This window comes from Bubalus kerabau, chromosome 10 (assembly GCF_029407905.1).
Source record: "Bubalus kerabau isolate K-KA32 ecotype Philippines breed swamp buffalo chromosome 10, PCC_UOA_SB_1v2, whole genome shotgun sequence".
NCBI classification, from domain to species: Eukaryota; Metazoa; Chordata; class Mammalia; order Artiodactyla; family Bovidae; genus Bubalus; species Bubalus kerabau.
Genome location: NC_073633.1, coordinates 22,384,954 through 22,401,921, shown reverse-complemented (window position 1 = coordinate 22,401,921; position 16,968 = coordinate 22,384,954). Strand labels below are relative to the sequence as shown.

The 16,968-nt window shown below is 45.0% G+C and overlaps 1 protein-coding gene across 2 annotated transcripts in view; it reads right to left on the bottom strand.

Annotated features, from left to right (window-relative positions):
• The window catches only part of THSD4 (thrombospondin type 1 domain containing 4), a 669,170-nt gene that overhangs the window by 550,443 nt on the left and 101,759 nt on the right, over positions 1-16,968 (bottom strand). For both annotated transcript variants that reach the window (XM_055536867.1, XM_055536866.1), the window contains one exon: positions 15,748-16,109. In XM_055536867.1, the coding sequence (XP_055392842.1) occupies positions 15,748-16,109 (362 nt within the window). The remainder of the gene's footprint in view (positions 1-15,747; positions 16,110-16,968) is intronic.

Below are 16,968 nucleotides of genomic sequence, written 5' to 3'. Positions count from 1 at the left end.
ATTTGTTGAAATAACACTTGTTAGAGACCAGAGCTTAATTGCTCACCATTTCTTACCAACGCGTCAATAAAGGTTACCTCTGTGGATCAATTAGTAGAGCTATAAAAGCTCTGAGTTCCAATAAGCAAGAAGTCAAGGCAGCCCCACACTTCTGGGTGGGAAGCAAAGGGAGTTGATGTGAAATTAAACATCAGTAGCCACTGGCCACCTAGAGAGACCTTGACATTCAAATGCGAGGGGAGGAAGAATGGAAGGGAGCAGCAGTTGAAAAGCAGAAACATGCGTTCACCAAGGGGCTGCGTGATCCGAGGCAAGCTGGAAGGAAAGGAGTCTGCAGCTTAAAGCTGGAAAGAGAGCCCTGTGTTCCTGAAGCTCACCCTGTTCCATTGTGATCACCTGCCAAATGGAGAAAGGATAGCATGTGCTGAGTTCAAAGAGGCTGTGAGCAAATGGTTTAGGTTGAGAGCATATGTCTTCTTAGTTCAGAAGACTGAAAGTCCTGCCAGAGCTGTTCCAGGCAATAAATTCTCTGCTGTCTACAGCAGATAAGAGGCAAAACTCTGACCACTTAGGGAAATAAAAATTAAGATGATGAAAACAAAAGCTTTCCTGATTGTCTACTGGGTGGTACACACTGTCACACACATTAGCTGGTTTAACCAGATCTGCTTGCTCCCCGGAAAGTATTTAAGGTCTGGATTTAAAGACCAACGGAAGAATCAGCGGACAGGTTTGCTCTGAGCCCTCAGGGAAGAAGGATCTCAAAGGCTTATATGTGAGGGAGTGGGGGGGAGGGGGGCAGAGGGAGAGAGAGGAAATGACGAATTTGTTTTAATAAGAGAAAAGGAACGAGGTCTTTTCACCAATGGATTCAGAGGCACTAGCAGGAACCAAGATGCTTGAAATCTAGCAAAGGAAGTAGAATGGTAGTTTGGGAGCAACTGAGTTTAAAAGGCCTTCTTTGCGCCAGGAAGCCAAGCCCTGAGAAAACCTTCTCAGTGACCCCACCCAACTGCTGGCATCCCAGACAGCGAAGACAGTGAGCACTGTCCACCCCCCCCCGCCCACCTCCACACAGCCCAAACACAAAACAGCCTTCAGAACAGACCCAGTCCTTCTGGGGCAAGGATCCCAGGAGAGACCTGGACTCTGATTTATTAATAGATCTTGCCATCAGGTGCTTCTCCTTGTCTAAAGGACGGTGTTTGGAAGCCAGCCAAGCATCCCTAAGGACAAGTCACCACAGTGCTCCCTGGTGCTGCTGCACATCTGAATGATACTGGGTTTCCAGGACTGATCTTCAGATGCTTGTGCAGTATGGGCCCTGAGGGGTGGAATAAGGGCATGGCGGGCGAGGGCGGGGGGCAGTCTTCAAGGAAACCAACTTCAGACCAATAGAAAGCAATAGCACCCACTGCCTGCACGGCTGCCACCTGTAGTTGAGCAGGTTATTCACTCCACCAGGACACCTGGGTGTTGAAATGCAGTGTGTCTTCCCAGTGGGGGGATGGACCTAATCAGAGGAAGAGGCATCTGTTTTGGATTCACACAAAAGCAAAAGAGGAGGTTTACCAAAGAGACAATTTCAGTCAAGACTAAGTTAACATTCGATTGCTCAGAGAAAGATCGTGGCCCCACCCTGTTTCACGCTGGGCAGGGCATCCCTGAAGATGAGGAAAATAAGGAATCAACTGAGACAGGGGTGGTAACCGGGGAAACAGAGAGCTCCTGGGTACTCCATCAAACCATCCAGGTCGCCACTTACTACCTTGTGATCCTGGGTCAGTCAGGCCACATTTCCTATCTCCAGTGGCAAAATGGAATAATGGTACCTACCTCATCAGTGGCTGCCGTGAGGGTTAAACAAAATAATGAAGGTAAAGGGCCTAGCCCTTGTAGACTATCTGTAAATGGTGGTTACCATGACAGCTGAACTGTCCCCAAGAAGAGAGACACGGAGCCTGCAACCTTCACACATGAGGGTCACTGCAGAGGCAGACAGCCAAATGGGGGCAGGGAGGTAGAGCCTGGATTTGCATGAAAGAACAGTAAATGCATTCATTTCTCCAGCTTAATTGAGACGAGCCCTCTTGAGAATCAAACCTGTTGCTGGTGTGTGTTGTGATCTGCACCTGAGCAGCCCTGGGGGACTCAGGGGCTTAAAAGCGAGACCAAAGGAGATGACCTGTGGGGCACAGTACCTGGCCAGGCAGGCGCTGAGCAAACTCGAGCTCCTAACCCCTCTCCCCGGGGCCTCTCAAACAGTGCTCTCTGCCCCAGAGGCTGACCCCCAGCAGGTTGAAGCAAACTGAAGGACTATTCTCTGTACCTGCTGCTGAGTTTAATAATGGAGCAATAATGTGTTGATGACACAACTTACATTTCCTGAGCATTTTTTATGTGAATCGTCCATGGAGGAAGCAACGGTGTCTCTCTCATGTTCTGAATGTCTCCTCTTTTGCACATACCACTTAATGTGTACCTATGTACCATGTATATTTTTTATTTATTTTAAATATGAAATATTTCTAATAGTCACGTGTGAAAAAAATTCATAACATTCTCACTTGAATTAGAGAAGTTATTTTTTTGGGGGGTGCAGGTCTGTTACCCTCAGTTAATTGAAGGAAAAAGGCATTTGTCCTAGACTTTACTCCATCCCCTCAAATAGCATAATGTACTTACATAAATTCAGTATTCAGATCGCAGCAACTTACTGAACACCTGCCAAATGGTTTATACATGTTATCCATTAACTCTCATTGCAAACAGTAATGTGGGTCATTACTCCAATTTTATACATAAGGAAACTGAGTCTAAAGGATATTAAACAACTTTCCAAGATAGAAAGTCTACATGAATGGATATTACTGTGATATTAACAAATGTTACTGAACGAATGAATGAATGGTAAGCTCTTAAGGAGCTTAAACTGCTGCAACAGAGTACAGCTTATAAATACCAAATGCCATTCACCAAGGATTACAGGGATGGACTGCTTGGAATGAGAATTTACTGGAAAACAGGGTGGGGGAAATTACTGCTTCCCTCCACATCCAGAAAGAAAGCATTTTTAGCACTAGCCCACATGTTCTCATCACTGAGGAAAAGGGAAATCTTAGCTAACTGCTGCTGGATCCACAAGGCCCACGAGGGACTAAGTGTTTCTATAGGAAAAAGAAAATAATGCATGCCTGGAAGTCAGACCATAAAGAGGGAAAGGAAGTCTCTGGGGCAAGGCCTGATCTTGACCTAGGCCTGATGTAGAGGGCATGAGGCCGAGAAATAAGTCAGGGGACAGGAAGAAAGAACTATACGGTGGTTAAGAGCAGAGGCTTAGAGCCAAACTCCGGTTCAAAGCCCTGTTCTCCAAACTATTAGCTCTGGGCCCCAAGGCTCATTACTTCATCTCTCTGAGTGCAGAGTTCTTGTACTTAAAAAAGAAGGATAATATGGATTACTTTATGCATTATAGTCCCTAGAGGTTTAGCTCAGAGCCTTCAATGCTGCCTATGTTTACTGTAGCTGCTCTACAAACTACCACAAACTCGGTGGCTAAAAACAACAGAAACTGATTCTCTCACACTTCTGAAGGCCAGAAGTTCGAGATTAGGGTCAATGGACTGAAATGGAGTTGTTGGCAGGGCTGTGCTCCCTCAGGAAGCTCTGAGGAGTCTCTTTTCTGGCCTCTTTTGGCTTCTGGTGGCAGCCAGCTTTCCTTGGCTTGTGGCCCCATCCCTCCCATTTTCAAGAACAGCACCTTCACCTCTCCTCTGTGTGTCTGAGTATCAAATTTCTGTCTGCCCATCTCTTATAAGAACACTCATGGTTGCATGCAGGGCCCACCAGGATAATCTCCCCATCTCAAGATCCTTCATTATATCTGCAAAGGCTTTTTCATTTCTAAATAAGTTAGCATTTTCAGGCTCTAGGGGACTCCATACCTTTGGGGTGGGTGGGGGGAGAAAGCTGTATTCAGCCTGTTACACACAGTAAACCCTCAATAAACATCCACTGTGGCTGCCCTTGTTACAATTAACAGAGATGAGCCAGAAGAGCTATATGCCCAGGAAAGTGCACATAGTTAAGGTAAGAAAGTAAGGACTCGAAATGCTCTTGAGGGGCTGTTAGTACTGAACCATGAAAACCAACAGTGAGGCCATAGCCTCTGCATTCCAAACTCTCTCACAGGTAAATTACCTGCATCCACATTACAGGCTTGGAGTGGGAAGAGTGAAGCGGCTGGGGTCAGGCAATCCTGCGCTCTGATCCACTCCACCACTTAAAGGAGCAAGACGCTGGGGATCTTTCGACCTCAGTTCAGTGGTCTCAACTGTAAAACAGGGCTGCTTAAGGTTCAAATACACATGTGACTAATGTGGCACATAGCAGGTGCTACAAAAATAATTTCCTTTACTACAACTAAATCAGCAACGTGTGCAGGAAGCGGGTGACTAAAGCAAATGACGGTAATGCCACACATACGAGATGTGCTCCCCCCACCATCCTCACACAAAGGCCTCTCTGACTGCCACCAGGCGAGCATCCAAGGAGAAGCCCTAGGGGTCCCGGATGCAAGGTTGAGATCCCCTTCTGGGACACACATATTGCTGTCAGGTTTTTTCCAGAGCCCATCACCCTTCTCTTCTGGAACCCTGAGTTATGAATGACTTGGAGGGGATTCAATGCAGCATTCTTATGGCAAATGTGATCTTTGTTCTGATAACTAATGAAATACTTCTGACACTTAATGAAATGCCACAAGAAAGGAACAAGGGCTCTTTGGAGCCTTGTCTGAGAGCAGAGTCACTCAAGCTTAAAATCTGGCTCCAATCTCTCCTAACCTACAGGCAGAAGCATACATACCAGTGGGCCCGGCTCTGTTACAAATGCTCGCACCGAAAAGGGGCTAAGGTTTCAGATTCAGAAACCGAAGCATATTAAAACACCGTCTATCTGGTTAGCATCAACAGGTAACTTCATGTCAAACAATTCAGGGACTAAGTGGAAATCCTGCTTTAAAAGAAGGAAAAGAAATAAAACTTTCCTTGCAGGAAAAAAACAAAAAACACCGAAAATGTAGAGTCTGCATTTTAAAAACAGATGTACCTGCTTGCTCTGCTAACTGCCCAGATTATCAGGGAGATTTTCCAAGGAGAAACACAGACAAGGCCAAAAGCTTTCCCGTCTTTTGCTGTGTGGTTTTTGCCCCCCTTGGATGTAACAAGACTCCCTAAGTTTCAACAGAGGGTCAGGAAAATGGCATGTGGCTTTGTGTAATTTAATTAACAGCAAAATTTCCTATCCTGCATCAAGAAGGGGCCTACTCAGCTCCAGGGGCCCTTGGGACAGAAATAACATATTGCTCCAGAGTTATTGATGATGAAATGCAAATGGCCTCCAAGAAAGTGAGCAGGAAAGGAGGAGCTAAAAATACAACTGATTCTTACCCATAAGCCAAAGACAATTCCCAGAAGAGGTAGGAAATGGAGGGACAGCCTAGGTTCTAGGGCTGATCCTGTCTGTCCTGTTTCGAAACAACAGACCTTTCAAGCAAACACACATACATATACACTACATGCTCACACGCATGTGCATGCACAGACAAGATGTTACAGAAAAGATACAAGGCTCTAAAAACCCAAGGTGATCTGGTCAGTGATAATAAAATTATCAAGCCATGTTGGTTTTGAATCGTGTCTTGTATTTTTGAAGTACTTTTACAGTCGTTACCTCAACTGACCCTCTCTGCAGGACTGTATGGAAGACAGAGGACAAATAATTATGCAGATTTTATAGATTAGATGAAGTGATTCCCGAAGGTCATCCAGTTAGCAAATGATGGCCATGAGACAGGAAGAGGGTGTAATGACTCCCAGCCCGGAGCTTCTCCAAGCGAGGAAACGCATGCAGATGCCTCCGATAGAAAGGGCCCAGGGGGAGACCAAGAAGAGGGGCTCAGACGTGTGGATGGCACTTTTAAGAAAAACTCACGTGATGGGGCAGAAGTCTGAATGGTGGGTTATGTTGTGGAAACAGAGAGAGGGAGAGCGAGAAAGCCATCACATTCCTGAACATGTTGGAAAACAGCCGTGCCTCCCAGCCACCATCCCTCCATCACTGCGGATGGCAGAAGGACGGTGGGAGCATTTAAAAGAGCAACCCAATTGGACCACAACAACACATCAACATCAGGCCAGAGACCTTAATGACTGGATAAAATCCCTTCATTTTATAAACATGTAAACCAAGGCTCAGAGAAATGAGGTGACTTCCCCAAGATCAAAGCGTTAGCGAGAGCTGGGGACTGGACCCTGGACTCTGGACTGGAATACAGAGTTCCTTATTCTATGCCAGCTGCCCTGGGCAACTAATATGTTTAACTTCATTATCACTCTCCTGATTAACACCGCCTGTCTGAAGAAGAGCACATGAGGGCACGATGGGGAATGCATCCTTCTTGTTCTTTGTTCTGCTGAAACCTGTGCTGCTGGATTTCCCATAAACAACTACCAGGCATGATATGCGGAAGTGGCTGGTGGTTCTGCTAGCAAAGAAACTGTCCTATTACTAGGGTATTCTCAAGACCCCCAAATGCATGTACATTATGGTAGGCTGGCTAATGCTCCCCACCCCACCCCACTCCATCCCAAGATGCCCACATACTAATCCCCAGAACCTGTGAAAAGTAACTTTATGTGGCAAGGGGATTTTTGCAGGTGTGCTAAAGATTTTGAAATGAGGAGATTATCCTGGATTATCTGAGTGGGTGTCATGTAATTACAAGGGTCCTTATAAAAAGAGAAGATCAGTGGATAAGAGTTAGAGAAGGAGATGAGATGACAGAGGCAAGAGGGCTGAGTGACGGGAGGAAAAATCCTCAGGCCAAGGAAGGCAGGCTGACTCTACAAGCTGGAAAAGAGAAGGAAAAAAATCCTCCGCTGAAGCCCCAAGAAGGAAAATAGCCCTTCCAATACCTTGATTTTAGACTTCTGAGTTCCAGACTGTAAGAGAAAAACTTGTGCTGTTTTTCGTCAACCAAATCTGTGGTCAGTGTTACAGCATCAATAGGAGACTGCAACACCTTCTGCAAACCTGGAGGAGCAAGCCCAGGCTCCCAGGCAGCAAACCCTAGCGCCCTAAGCTTTACAGAGACGGGGCAGGGGGTGGCAGAGCCAAATATTGTGAAAAATCCCAAGGGCATTAAAAAGAGATTTAAACCAACTATACAATGGAGACATCATCTTGCTTTAAGATGGAAAAGAGTTGGTTTTCCATGTTTACAGGGACTGCCTCTCTCAAAGAAATTCTATTTCAGTCCCCTTAGGACTGCCTGATAACCCCTCCTTGGAAAGGAGCCTGTGGACTTAACCAGTCTCGCCTGCACACACCCTCATATACAGCCTGTGCTCCAGCCCCATCAGACCACTGAGAACTTCCAGAACGTGACAGGCTCACCATGCCCTCGCAGTTTGCTTTTTGGGGAATGACCTCTGCTAAAATCCTTCTTCTTCAAAATTCAGTTCAGTCATCACTGCCTCTGTGATACTTTCTCTGGCTCCCCAGGCCTCCTTCTGCCCCTCCCTTCCTTCCCCACACCCTGAGTATCCCTCTTAAGAGAACACTTGGTCAATGTCTGCTTGTCTCCCTCCCTGACCCCACCAGCATGCACTCCTTGAGGTCAAGGAGACTTTGTTCCTCTTGCATCACCAAACCACTGCCATCTCCCATCCATACCAAGTACTTCCCAGCTCTTTCTCACCTGAGTAATGCAAACTCACCCTGCGAGGCAGTACTTCCACCACCAGGTATCTTAATTCTCCAAGAATGAGCTCCACCTCTGTGTTCCTGCAACCCTTCACTCACCCCCCAGGCAGGATACTCACTACACTGCATTCTGGTGGTTATCCCTGGGCTGTCTGCTCATTAGGTGTGGAGGTCCTTGAACACCACACCTCCTTTCCCTGACTATCCCTCTGTATTTAGCACAGGGCCTGGTTCATAACAAATACACCAGGAACGTTGATTGAATTTAAACGAAAATGAAACACAAAACGGTAATGCCCAGGTCATCTCTCTGAATTAAGCCCTGTAATTCAGAGGAAGCCTTTAAAAGCAAATACTTAATGTGAAAACTTTTGCATGGCCAGCTGCTGGCCATGGCTAGTTGGTTTCCCCTGTGATCCCACACAGATTTTGGAGTTCACGGTAGAGATGGTTTCAGTGTTACTAGATATTGGGTTGGCCAAAAAGTTTGGATTTTTCCATGTTACAGACAACCCAAACGAATTTTTTGGCCAACCCAATATGTAACATTATATACAGTCATTATATATGTAAGTTATTACTAAGAGTTTTGGGGTAAATATTGGAGAAATTTTTCATTTTTCATCTCAAACAGAGAGGTATTAGTTTACCAAACTTAGTTTAAGTCATGAGTATTACCTTTAACTTTGAAAAAGGCTCTCTAGAAGGGCAAGTCTGAGAGGAATATGGTAAGTACAGATGAGTTTAATGAGAGTTCTAATTGGGACTATCTAACACACTACTGCCCAGCCTCTAAATTCATAATGGGAATTAGATTTATAATTTACTGAGCAAGTACTATGGACCAGGCAATGCAAATATTATTTCATTTCAAGACTCAACAATCCCATATGATAGGTATTACTATTGCTGCTCTTGTTTTTTGTTTTGTTTTTTTAATTTATTTATTTTAATTGGAGGCTAATTACTTTACAGTATTGTAGTGGTTTTGCCATACATTGACATGAATCAGCCATGGGTGTACATGTGTCTTTTGGACTCGGTGGGGGAAGGCAAGGGTGGGATGATTTGAGAGCACAGCTTTGGAACATGTATCTTATCATATGCTGCTCTTATTTGAAAGCTGAAGCCCCTGAGGTTCAGAGGAGTTAAGTACCTTTAGGCTGCTTGGGAGAGCACCAGTCAGTGACGACACGATTTCTAAGGTTTTTTAAAGTGTGAGTGTGTGTGTTTTAATGAGACAAAGATCTGATATGGCAAACAAATGGTAGACTCTTTCCACATAATTCCAGCCAAGTAAATTCTATTTATTCATCAAGGTTGGGTTCCAATTCTATCTGTTCTGTGCGGTATTTCCTGACAGCTCCATCCCACAAGGACTTTCCAATCTTCCTGAACTCTGATCACATCTTTACTGTTTTCTGACCCTTTCAGTGCTCTGTGGGTTTCCCCTCATCCCCAGTCTCAGTGTCAGGCCCACAAGGACAAGGACCATGGCTTCCAACTTCTTTGAACCCCTCTGGTGCTCAGGACTACATGCAAGGATTTCCCCGGTAAGAAAGCTAAACACTGCAAGAAAGAGAAGCAGTTCTTTTAAATCTCGACTACCAAACGTCACACACTTTTCAAGACGTGTCTCTAACCTCCACTTAGCTTTTCTGGACCACACCTGCTGGAAACGAGAAGCCTCACTTTCAAAACGCCTGTTTGAAAAATACTCATTTCAGCTGTGGTACATATACACAATGGAGTATTACTCAGCCATTAAAAAGAATACATTTGAATCAGTTCTAATGAGGTGGATGAAACTGGAGCCTATTATACAGAGGGAAGTAAGCCAGAAAGAAAAACACCAATACAGTATATTAACGCATATATATGGAATTTAGAAAGATGGTAATGATAACCCTGTATGCGAGACAGCAGAAGAGACACAGATGTATAGAACAGTCTTTTGGACTCCGTGGGAGAGGGTGAGGGTGGGATGATTTGGGAGAATGGCATTGAAACATGTATAATATCATATAAGAAACGAATCACCAGTCAAGGTTCGATGCAGGATACAGGATGCTTGGGGCTGGTGCACTGGGACGACCCAGAGGGATGGTACAGGGAGGGAGGTGGGAGTGGGGTTCAGGATGGGGAACACATGTACACCCGTGGCAGATTCATGTTGATGTATGGCAAAACCAATACAATATTGTAAAGTTAAAAAAAAAAAAGCCACTAAAAAAAAAAAGTATAGTCAATAAAAAATTACATAAAAATTTTATACAAAAGAAAAAAAATAAAATGAGCCAGAAGTAAAAAAAAAAAAAAGAAAAGTACTCATTTCAGAGACAAGAGCTTTAGTGCTGGACTCTGACAGATCTACTAAGAATTCTGGTTCCTTTGCTTCTGAAGTGGGTGACCTTGATGGAGTCACTTCATTCCTCAGAGTCTCCGTTTCTTCATTTGTAAAACATGAGTCTTTGCAACCTCCTCATAGGGCCATGTGAGCTTTAAACATTGGGGTGACCAAAAAGTTCATCTGGGCTTTTCTGTACCACCTTATGGAAAAGCCCGAACAAACTTTTTGGCCAAGCCAGTATTACAGTGCATTTGACGTAGCATGTGTACATATGAAAGCTCCAAAATGGTAGCCGTCATCATTACCATGGCTATTTCAACACACTGCCTTGTCCGGAAGGCATTTACACTCATGTGTTTTCCAACTTTCTAGAGCAGTGGTTCTCAAACTCTGGAGCATACCAAAATCATTTAAAATAAAGTTACACAGGTCACAGCACAGACCTACAAGTAGAATCCTCATTAAGCAAGGGAGAGAGTGGGGGTTGGGCAACTCCACTTCTTTTTTTAGAACTTCTTTATGCTATTTTTTATTTTTTAAATTAATTTTTATTGGCGTATAGTTGCTTTACAATGTTGTGCTAATTTCCACGGCAAAGTGCATCTGCTATACATATGGCCCCTCTCTTTTGGGTTTCCTTCCCATTTAGGTCACCACAGAGCGCTGATTACAGTTCTCTGGGCTATACAGTCGGTTCTCATTAATTACCTATTTTATACCTATGGGCAACCCCACTTTTAACAAACCTCCCCACCCCACTGCAAGTGATTCCAGGTGCTCACCAAACCTGGAAAATTCTGCTGGACAATACTGATTCCTAAATGACTTACCACGGAAACTTGAGGTTCCAAAGAGATACTTCCAGATCAGTGGTTCCCAACCTTGGCTGGATTGACATTATATAGATATCCGAGCATAACCCTCTGAGATCCAGATGTTCATCTGGGTTGTAACCAGAGTGTCAAGACTTCTAAAAGATGGGCAAAGGATTCTTATGGTCAACAGAGGTTGAAAACCATTGCTGCATTTGGATCTAGACCCTGGATTTCTACAGCAAGGCCTCTGAGGCTTCAACCAGAGCAGCTCAGCTTTTGTCTGTGTGACAGACTGAGCCTCTACCTAAGACTGATTTTGCAGACAGGATTCTTATGCTTCAAAAAAGAGTTAAGTGTGGTATGCAGAAACCAACACGACATTGTAAAGCAATTATCCTCCAATTAAAAATAAACTTAAAAAAAAAGTTAAAGTGGAGTCTGTCATACAGAGGGAGAAAAACAAGTATCATATATTAACGCATATATATGGAGTCCAGAAAAATGGTACAGATGAACCTATTCATGGGAGAGGAATGGAGAGGCAGCTGTAGAAAATGGACTCGTGGACACAGCAGGGGAAGGAGAAGGTGAGACGAACTGAGAGCGTAGCGCTCATATATATACACGACCATGTGTAAACCGACAGCTAGTGGGAAGCTGTTGTATAACAGAGAGCTCAGCTCAGTGCAGTGTGATGACCTAGCGAGGCGAGATGGCAGGGGGAGGCTCAAGGAGGGAATACATGTATATTACGGCTGACTCACATTATTATACCGCAGAATAAACACAACATTGTAAAGAAAGTATTCTCCAATTAAAAAACATTTTTTTAAAGAATACAAAAAAAAGTTGCACTTGCAAACAGCTGTTCTAACTGTCAGTAAGAACCTGGAGCATCCCTAATCTGGTTTTTATACCTTTGTGTCTGTCTGGGGCCTTACAACATATTAGATGCTTAATAAATATTTGTTAGAAGGTTGTATCATTTTGTTTTATTTGTCAGCTGGCTCCAGTTAGGTTTTCAGTTGTCCAGCATAACAACCTAACAGTTTCTTAAACATCTAAACCCCCAATGGCCTTTGCTTCAAACCTTGAACCTGAAACAGAGAGTGAGGCAGACAGCCATCCAGAGAACACACTGACATCTCTTCTGGGGTCACATATGCTATGCAAGTTCCTAATGACTAATAAATATAAGCAAATGTGATTTTCGTCAGCTAGGAAGAGCTCGACATTTGTCAGCAGTGTGGGTCTTCCAGGCTAATATTTGGATTGTTTCATCTGAAACTGTTAAATTACAAAAGCATGATAGAAACTTGTAGGAACTTCATAGTAAACAGTAATTGGCCCCTTGTCAATAAGTTAGAAGAAAAAAAAATTCCTGCTGCCAAAACGCATGGGCTGGAATGCCTGCAGCCCAGGCCTGTAGCCAACTGCAGCCTGTTCCCCAGGCAGCTCTCCTGAGTTCTCAACCACAGAGGCTGGAAGAGAAGTCCCTAGTACTCCAGGGATCTGGGAGTCAGTTCAGTTCAGTTCAGTTCAGTCACTCAGTTGTGTCCGACTCTTTGCAACCCCATGAATTGCAGGATGCCAGGCCTCCCTGTCCATCACCAACTCCCGGAGTTCACCCAAACTCAGGTCCATTGAGTCAGAGATACCATCCAGCCATCTCATCCTCTGTCGACCCCTTCTCCTCCTGCCCCCAATCCCTCCCAGTATCAGAGTCTTTTCCAATGAGTCAACTCTTCGCATGAGGTGGCCAAAGTATTGGAGTTTCAGCTTTAGCATCATTCCTTCCAAAGAACACCCAGGACCAATCTCCTTTAGAATGGACTGATTGGATCTCCTTGCAGTCCAAGGGACTCTCAAGAGTCTTCTCCAATACCACAGTTCAAAAGCATCAATTCTTCAGCGCTCAGCTTTCTTCACAGTCCAACTCTCACATCCATACATGACCACTGGAAAAACTATAGCCTTGACTAGACGGACCTTTGTTGGCAAAGTAATGTCTCTGCTTTTGAATATGCTATCTAGGTTGGTCATAACTTTCCTTCCAAGGAGTAAGCGTCTTTTAATTTCATGGCTGCAGTCACCATCTGCAGTGATTTTGCAGCCCAAAAAAATAAAGTCTGACACTGTTTCCACTGTTTCCCCATCTATTTCCCATGAAGTGATGGGACCAGATGTCATGATCTTAGTTTTCTGAATGTTAAGCTTTAAGCCAACTTTTTCACTCTCCACTTTCACTTTCATCAAGAGGCTTCTTAGTTCCTCTTCACTTTCTGCCATAAGGGTGGTGCCATCTGCATATCTGAGGTTGGAGTCAGTAGCACCTTCAAATCTCAGCTTTCTCATGGCTCTAGGAATCTGAGCAATCACTTAAAACTCTTCATACCTTAGATCCTCATGTGTAACAACACTTCATCACATCCTTAGAGCCAGGACTGCCTGAGTTCCAATCCTGACTCTTCACAGACTAGCTGTGTGACCTTGGGCAGGTTATGCCCCTTCTCTGGGCCTCTGTTCCCTCACCTCTAAAATGAGGATGATATTAGTACCTATCTCATAGGTTTGTCCGTGAAAAGAGACAAGAACAGTGGCTGGTACAGAACAGGCATTCCATAAGCTGTTATAAATCTGCAATTTTGAAACCAGGCATTTGGAAAACCAACTTTTTGTCTTTCCTTTACTTTTTGCATTTTTCTGCTTGGTACCAAAACTCTTTGGGCAGCAAGCCTCACCTTAACTGACATAGGCATTTTATGGTCTTTTTCCCTTCCCTGCTGATGTGAACATTTGGAGGTTTCACTGCAGGAATAGTAACGTGTTTGCTGATGGTGTGCTACCCCATGCCATGGAAGGAATGCCATTAACATGTGAAATATGCCCTGAATCACCTTGCTAAACTCTGAACAATTCTGAATTCTAAAATGCCCACTGCCATAAGCATTTCAGATAAGGGCCTGGAGAGCTATGTTATTATGGGGTTGTGGTCAGGATGAAGAGAGATAACACAAACCAAACCTTTGGCTTTAGAAGCAGCAGCCTCTCAGTCCCAGAGTGATACCGGGGGATCCTCAGGTCTATACGCAGGAACAGAGAAAGAAGGAAGCACTTTCTCCCAGGTGATCTCTCTTTTACTCTCCCACTGGCAGGCCAGCCAGGCCTCCAAACTCTCCCTTCTATTGAGCTCAAATTTGGTTTATCAATTCAGGATTCGGCCAAAGCATCTTCTCTGTGAAATGGCCCTTTCTCTCCAAAATCCTAACAACCAGGTCAAGAAAGACCTGTGCAGGCAAGGGTGCATGGGTTGTAACTCCTCTCTATTTCTACGTGGCTGGCAGCTGAGAAAGACTCAGGCAGTGTTAACCACAGTGGGGAAGGGTGGCCATCGATGTCTGAACTGCAAGTGACAAGAGGGGCCAGGCAGCCCATCTTATACACTTGCACCCTCCCTGAACTGGGCATTAATTTGGTTTAATGACTAAACTAAGTATTTCTTAAGCACAGCGGGAATTTCCAGGTGGCTCAGATGGTGAAGAATCTGCCTGCAATGTAGGAGATCCAGGTTCGATCCCTGGGTCAGGAAGATACCCTGGAGAAGGAAATGCTACCCACTCCAGTATTCTTGCCTGGAGAATTTCATGGACAGAGGATCCCATACAGTCCATGGGATCAAAAAGAGTCTGACACAACTGAACGACAAAGACTTTCACTTTCTTTAAGCCCAGTGAGCACACCTTATACTTGCTATTCTTCCTGTAAATGTTTGTTGTTCATCGCTTTCATTCTCTGACAGAGGACGAGATGGTGGGATGGCAGAACTGACTCAAAGGACATGAGTTTTAGCAAACTCCAGGAGATAGTGAAGGACAGGGAAGCCTGGTGTGCTGTGGTCCATGGGGTCTTAAAGAGTCAGAAAGGACTATACAACCGAACAAAAAATTGCTTTCATAGGAATATTCTCTCAGAATTTATCATGAACCTTGGATGCCCAACAAATGCTGCAGAATGGATACTGAATAATCTGTGAATGTTGGTTGATTAATTCACTAACAAGTTTTTCTCAGCATCTGTATTCCTACCTTGCCATGGGCACTGCCTATTTTGGCTTATTTATGCTAGCCTAGGCACCTAAGGCTCTGGAGAGTTATACAACTATTCTGATACCACTATGCCATTTCTAGAGTTTACATTTTGTTGACTCTAAAAACTATCTAGATCTAATTAGAATATGTCTAATTAATCAGACATATTCTCACAGTTGTGAGTTCACTCAAAATACTTTGGAGAAACTTTCTAGAAAAATTCATAGAATCCTCAAATCTATAGGCTGGGAGCAAGTTAGACTCCAGACACCCAACCTGTTCAGGAATTCCAAACTCATGTCAGCTCTTGGCTTTAAAAAGCCCCTTGTTTTGTGTTCTTAGCTCAAATCCACACAGCCTGCGGCCAGGATTCTCCCTTTCCCCCAGCACTAGAGGAGCACTAGAAAGGATATCTCCTCGCTCCAGGTAGCTTTTTCAGTCCTCCGCAGGGCCTCCCTAAAGTTGAGCTTAAGGACATTCTTAAACTCAGCTTCACTTTGAAGACTATTCAGAATCACAGAGTGGGTGGGAGTGGCCTCAACGCTTTAAAGGGCTGCAAAATAAATCAAAGGATAGAAGGAGATCCGTGGAGCCAAGAATTCCTCCCCACCTGGCAGAAGCAAAGCTTTAACCGCGCGATCTAGGATGAAGAATGGCGAGCGCAGCACATCCCAGCAGGTACAGGGACGATAGCAGGAGGGCGCGCGGGGGTCAGGAGGGCAGGTACCTTCTCTCCGCCGTGGGTTCGCGGCCCCGGGCCTGCGGGTGTCGGCTGCCTCGGAGCGCCGGGCCTTGGCGACTGGAGTTGAGGCCGGCAAGGGCGCGTGTCTCCTCGCGGCTGCGGTGTAGCGGCACCGATGTGCGCACGGCTGACACCACGTGGCCCGCGAAGGCGCGCGCGGGGGCTCCAGGTCGCGGTCCCCCGCGTGTGCGGTAAGAGCTGGGCAGGCAGGGCCGGGTCTGCTCCATCACGCCGCCGCTGCAGCTGCGCGAGCAGGCGGACCAGGGGCCCCAGGAGCCCCACACGCCCGGGGCCCCACCACCGCCATCCTCCGGAGCGCCCTCGGCCACAGCCATCCGCTGCGGGACCTGTGGAGACAGAGGCCCGTTAGGGGACTGCAATACACGCTGCTGCTTAACTCGCATAGGCCGTGGATAACCGAAAAGGCTTATCCATTAGGCACAAGTTGGCACAGGGCCTGTGTTAAAATCTGAAAATAAAATAGAACCCAATTGGGTTATACTCGTCTTCATACAGACAAAGTAATAAAATAGAATGAACATATACCTACACACATACATACATATATATATATATAAAGGAAGAGACATACAAAGGCACAACTGTATATGTATACATATTTTATATATATTTTATATTTATATAATCATTTATATATATATATATATATATTTTTTTTTTTAATAAAGGAAGGGACACACAAAGGCACAAGTGCATAGGGCTCACCTATGTGACCCTGGCTTTGGGGACCATGGCCTTGGACAGCGCAATGCACTGCTCTCACATCTTAACTGAGGCTTACCCCTCAGGTCCTTGGGGTCCAGGCTAGAAGGACAGGGCTTCCCTCAAGTCGGTGAGGAGGCCACGGCCCAGTGTCTCCATGCAGTAAAGGCAACGCAGTATCAGGGTTTAGAGGCCTTGCTCCAGAAGCAGATGCCCCTATCACACCCCTGCCACTTCTACCAGTGTGACCAGAAAGTTTCTGAAGCTTTCTGTGTCCTAAAGAGGGTTGGTACCTACCTACCTCACAAGGCTCTAAGAAGATTTAAGTTAGGATATCTACATACACAGCAGAGAGCAGGCACTAAATACGTGCTTGGTAAAACCATAATGATCATCTTTTCTGCTTCTGTGGTGAATCAGGAGAGATTAAAATGTCAGAAAGTTCATGTTCTATCCTGAAGGTGATTCGACATTCCCATGCAT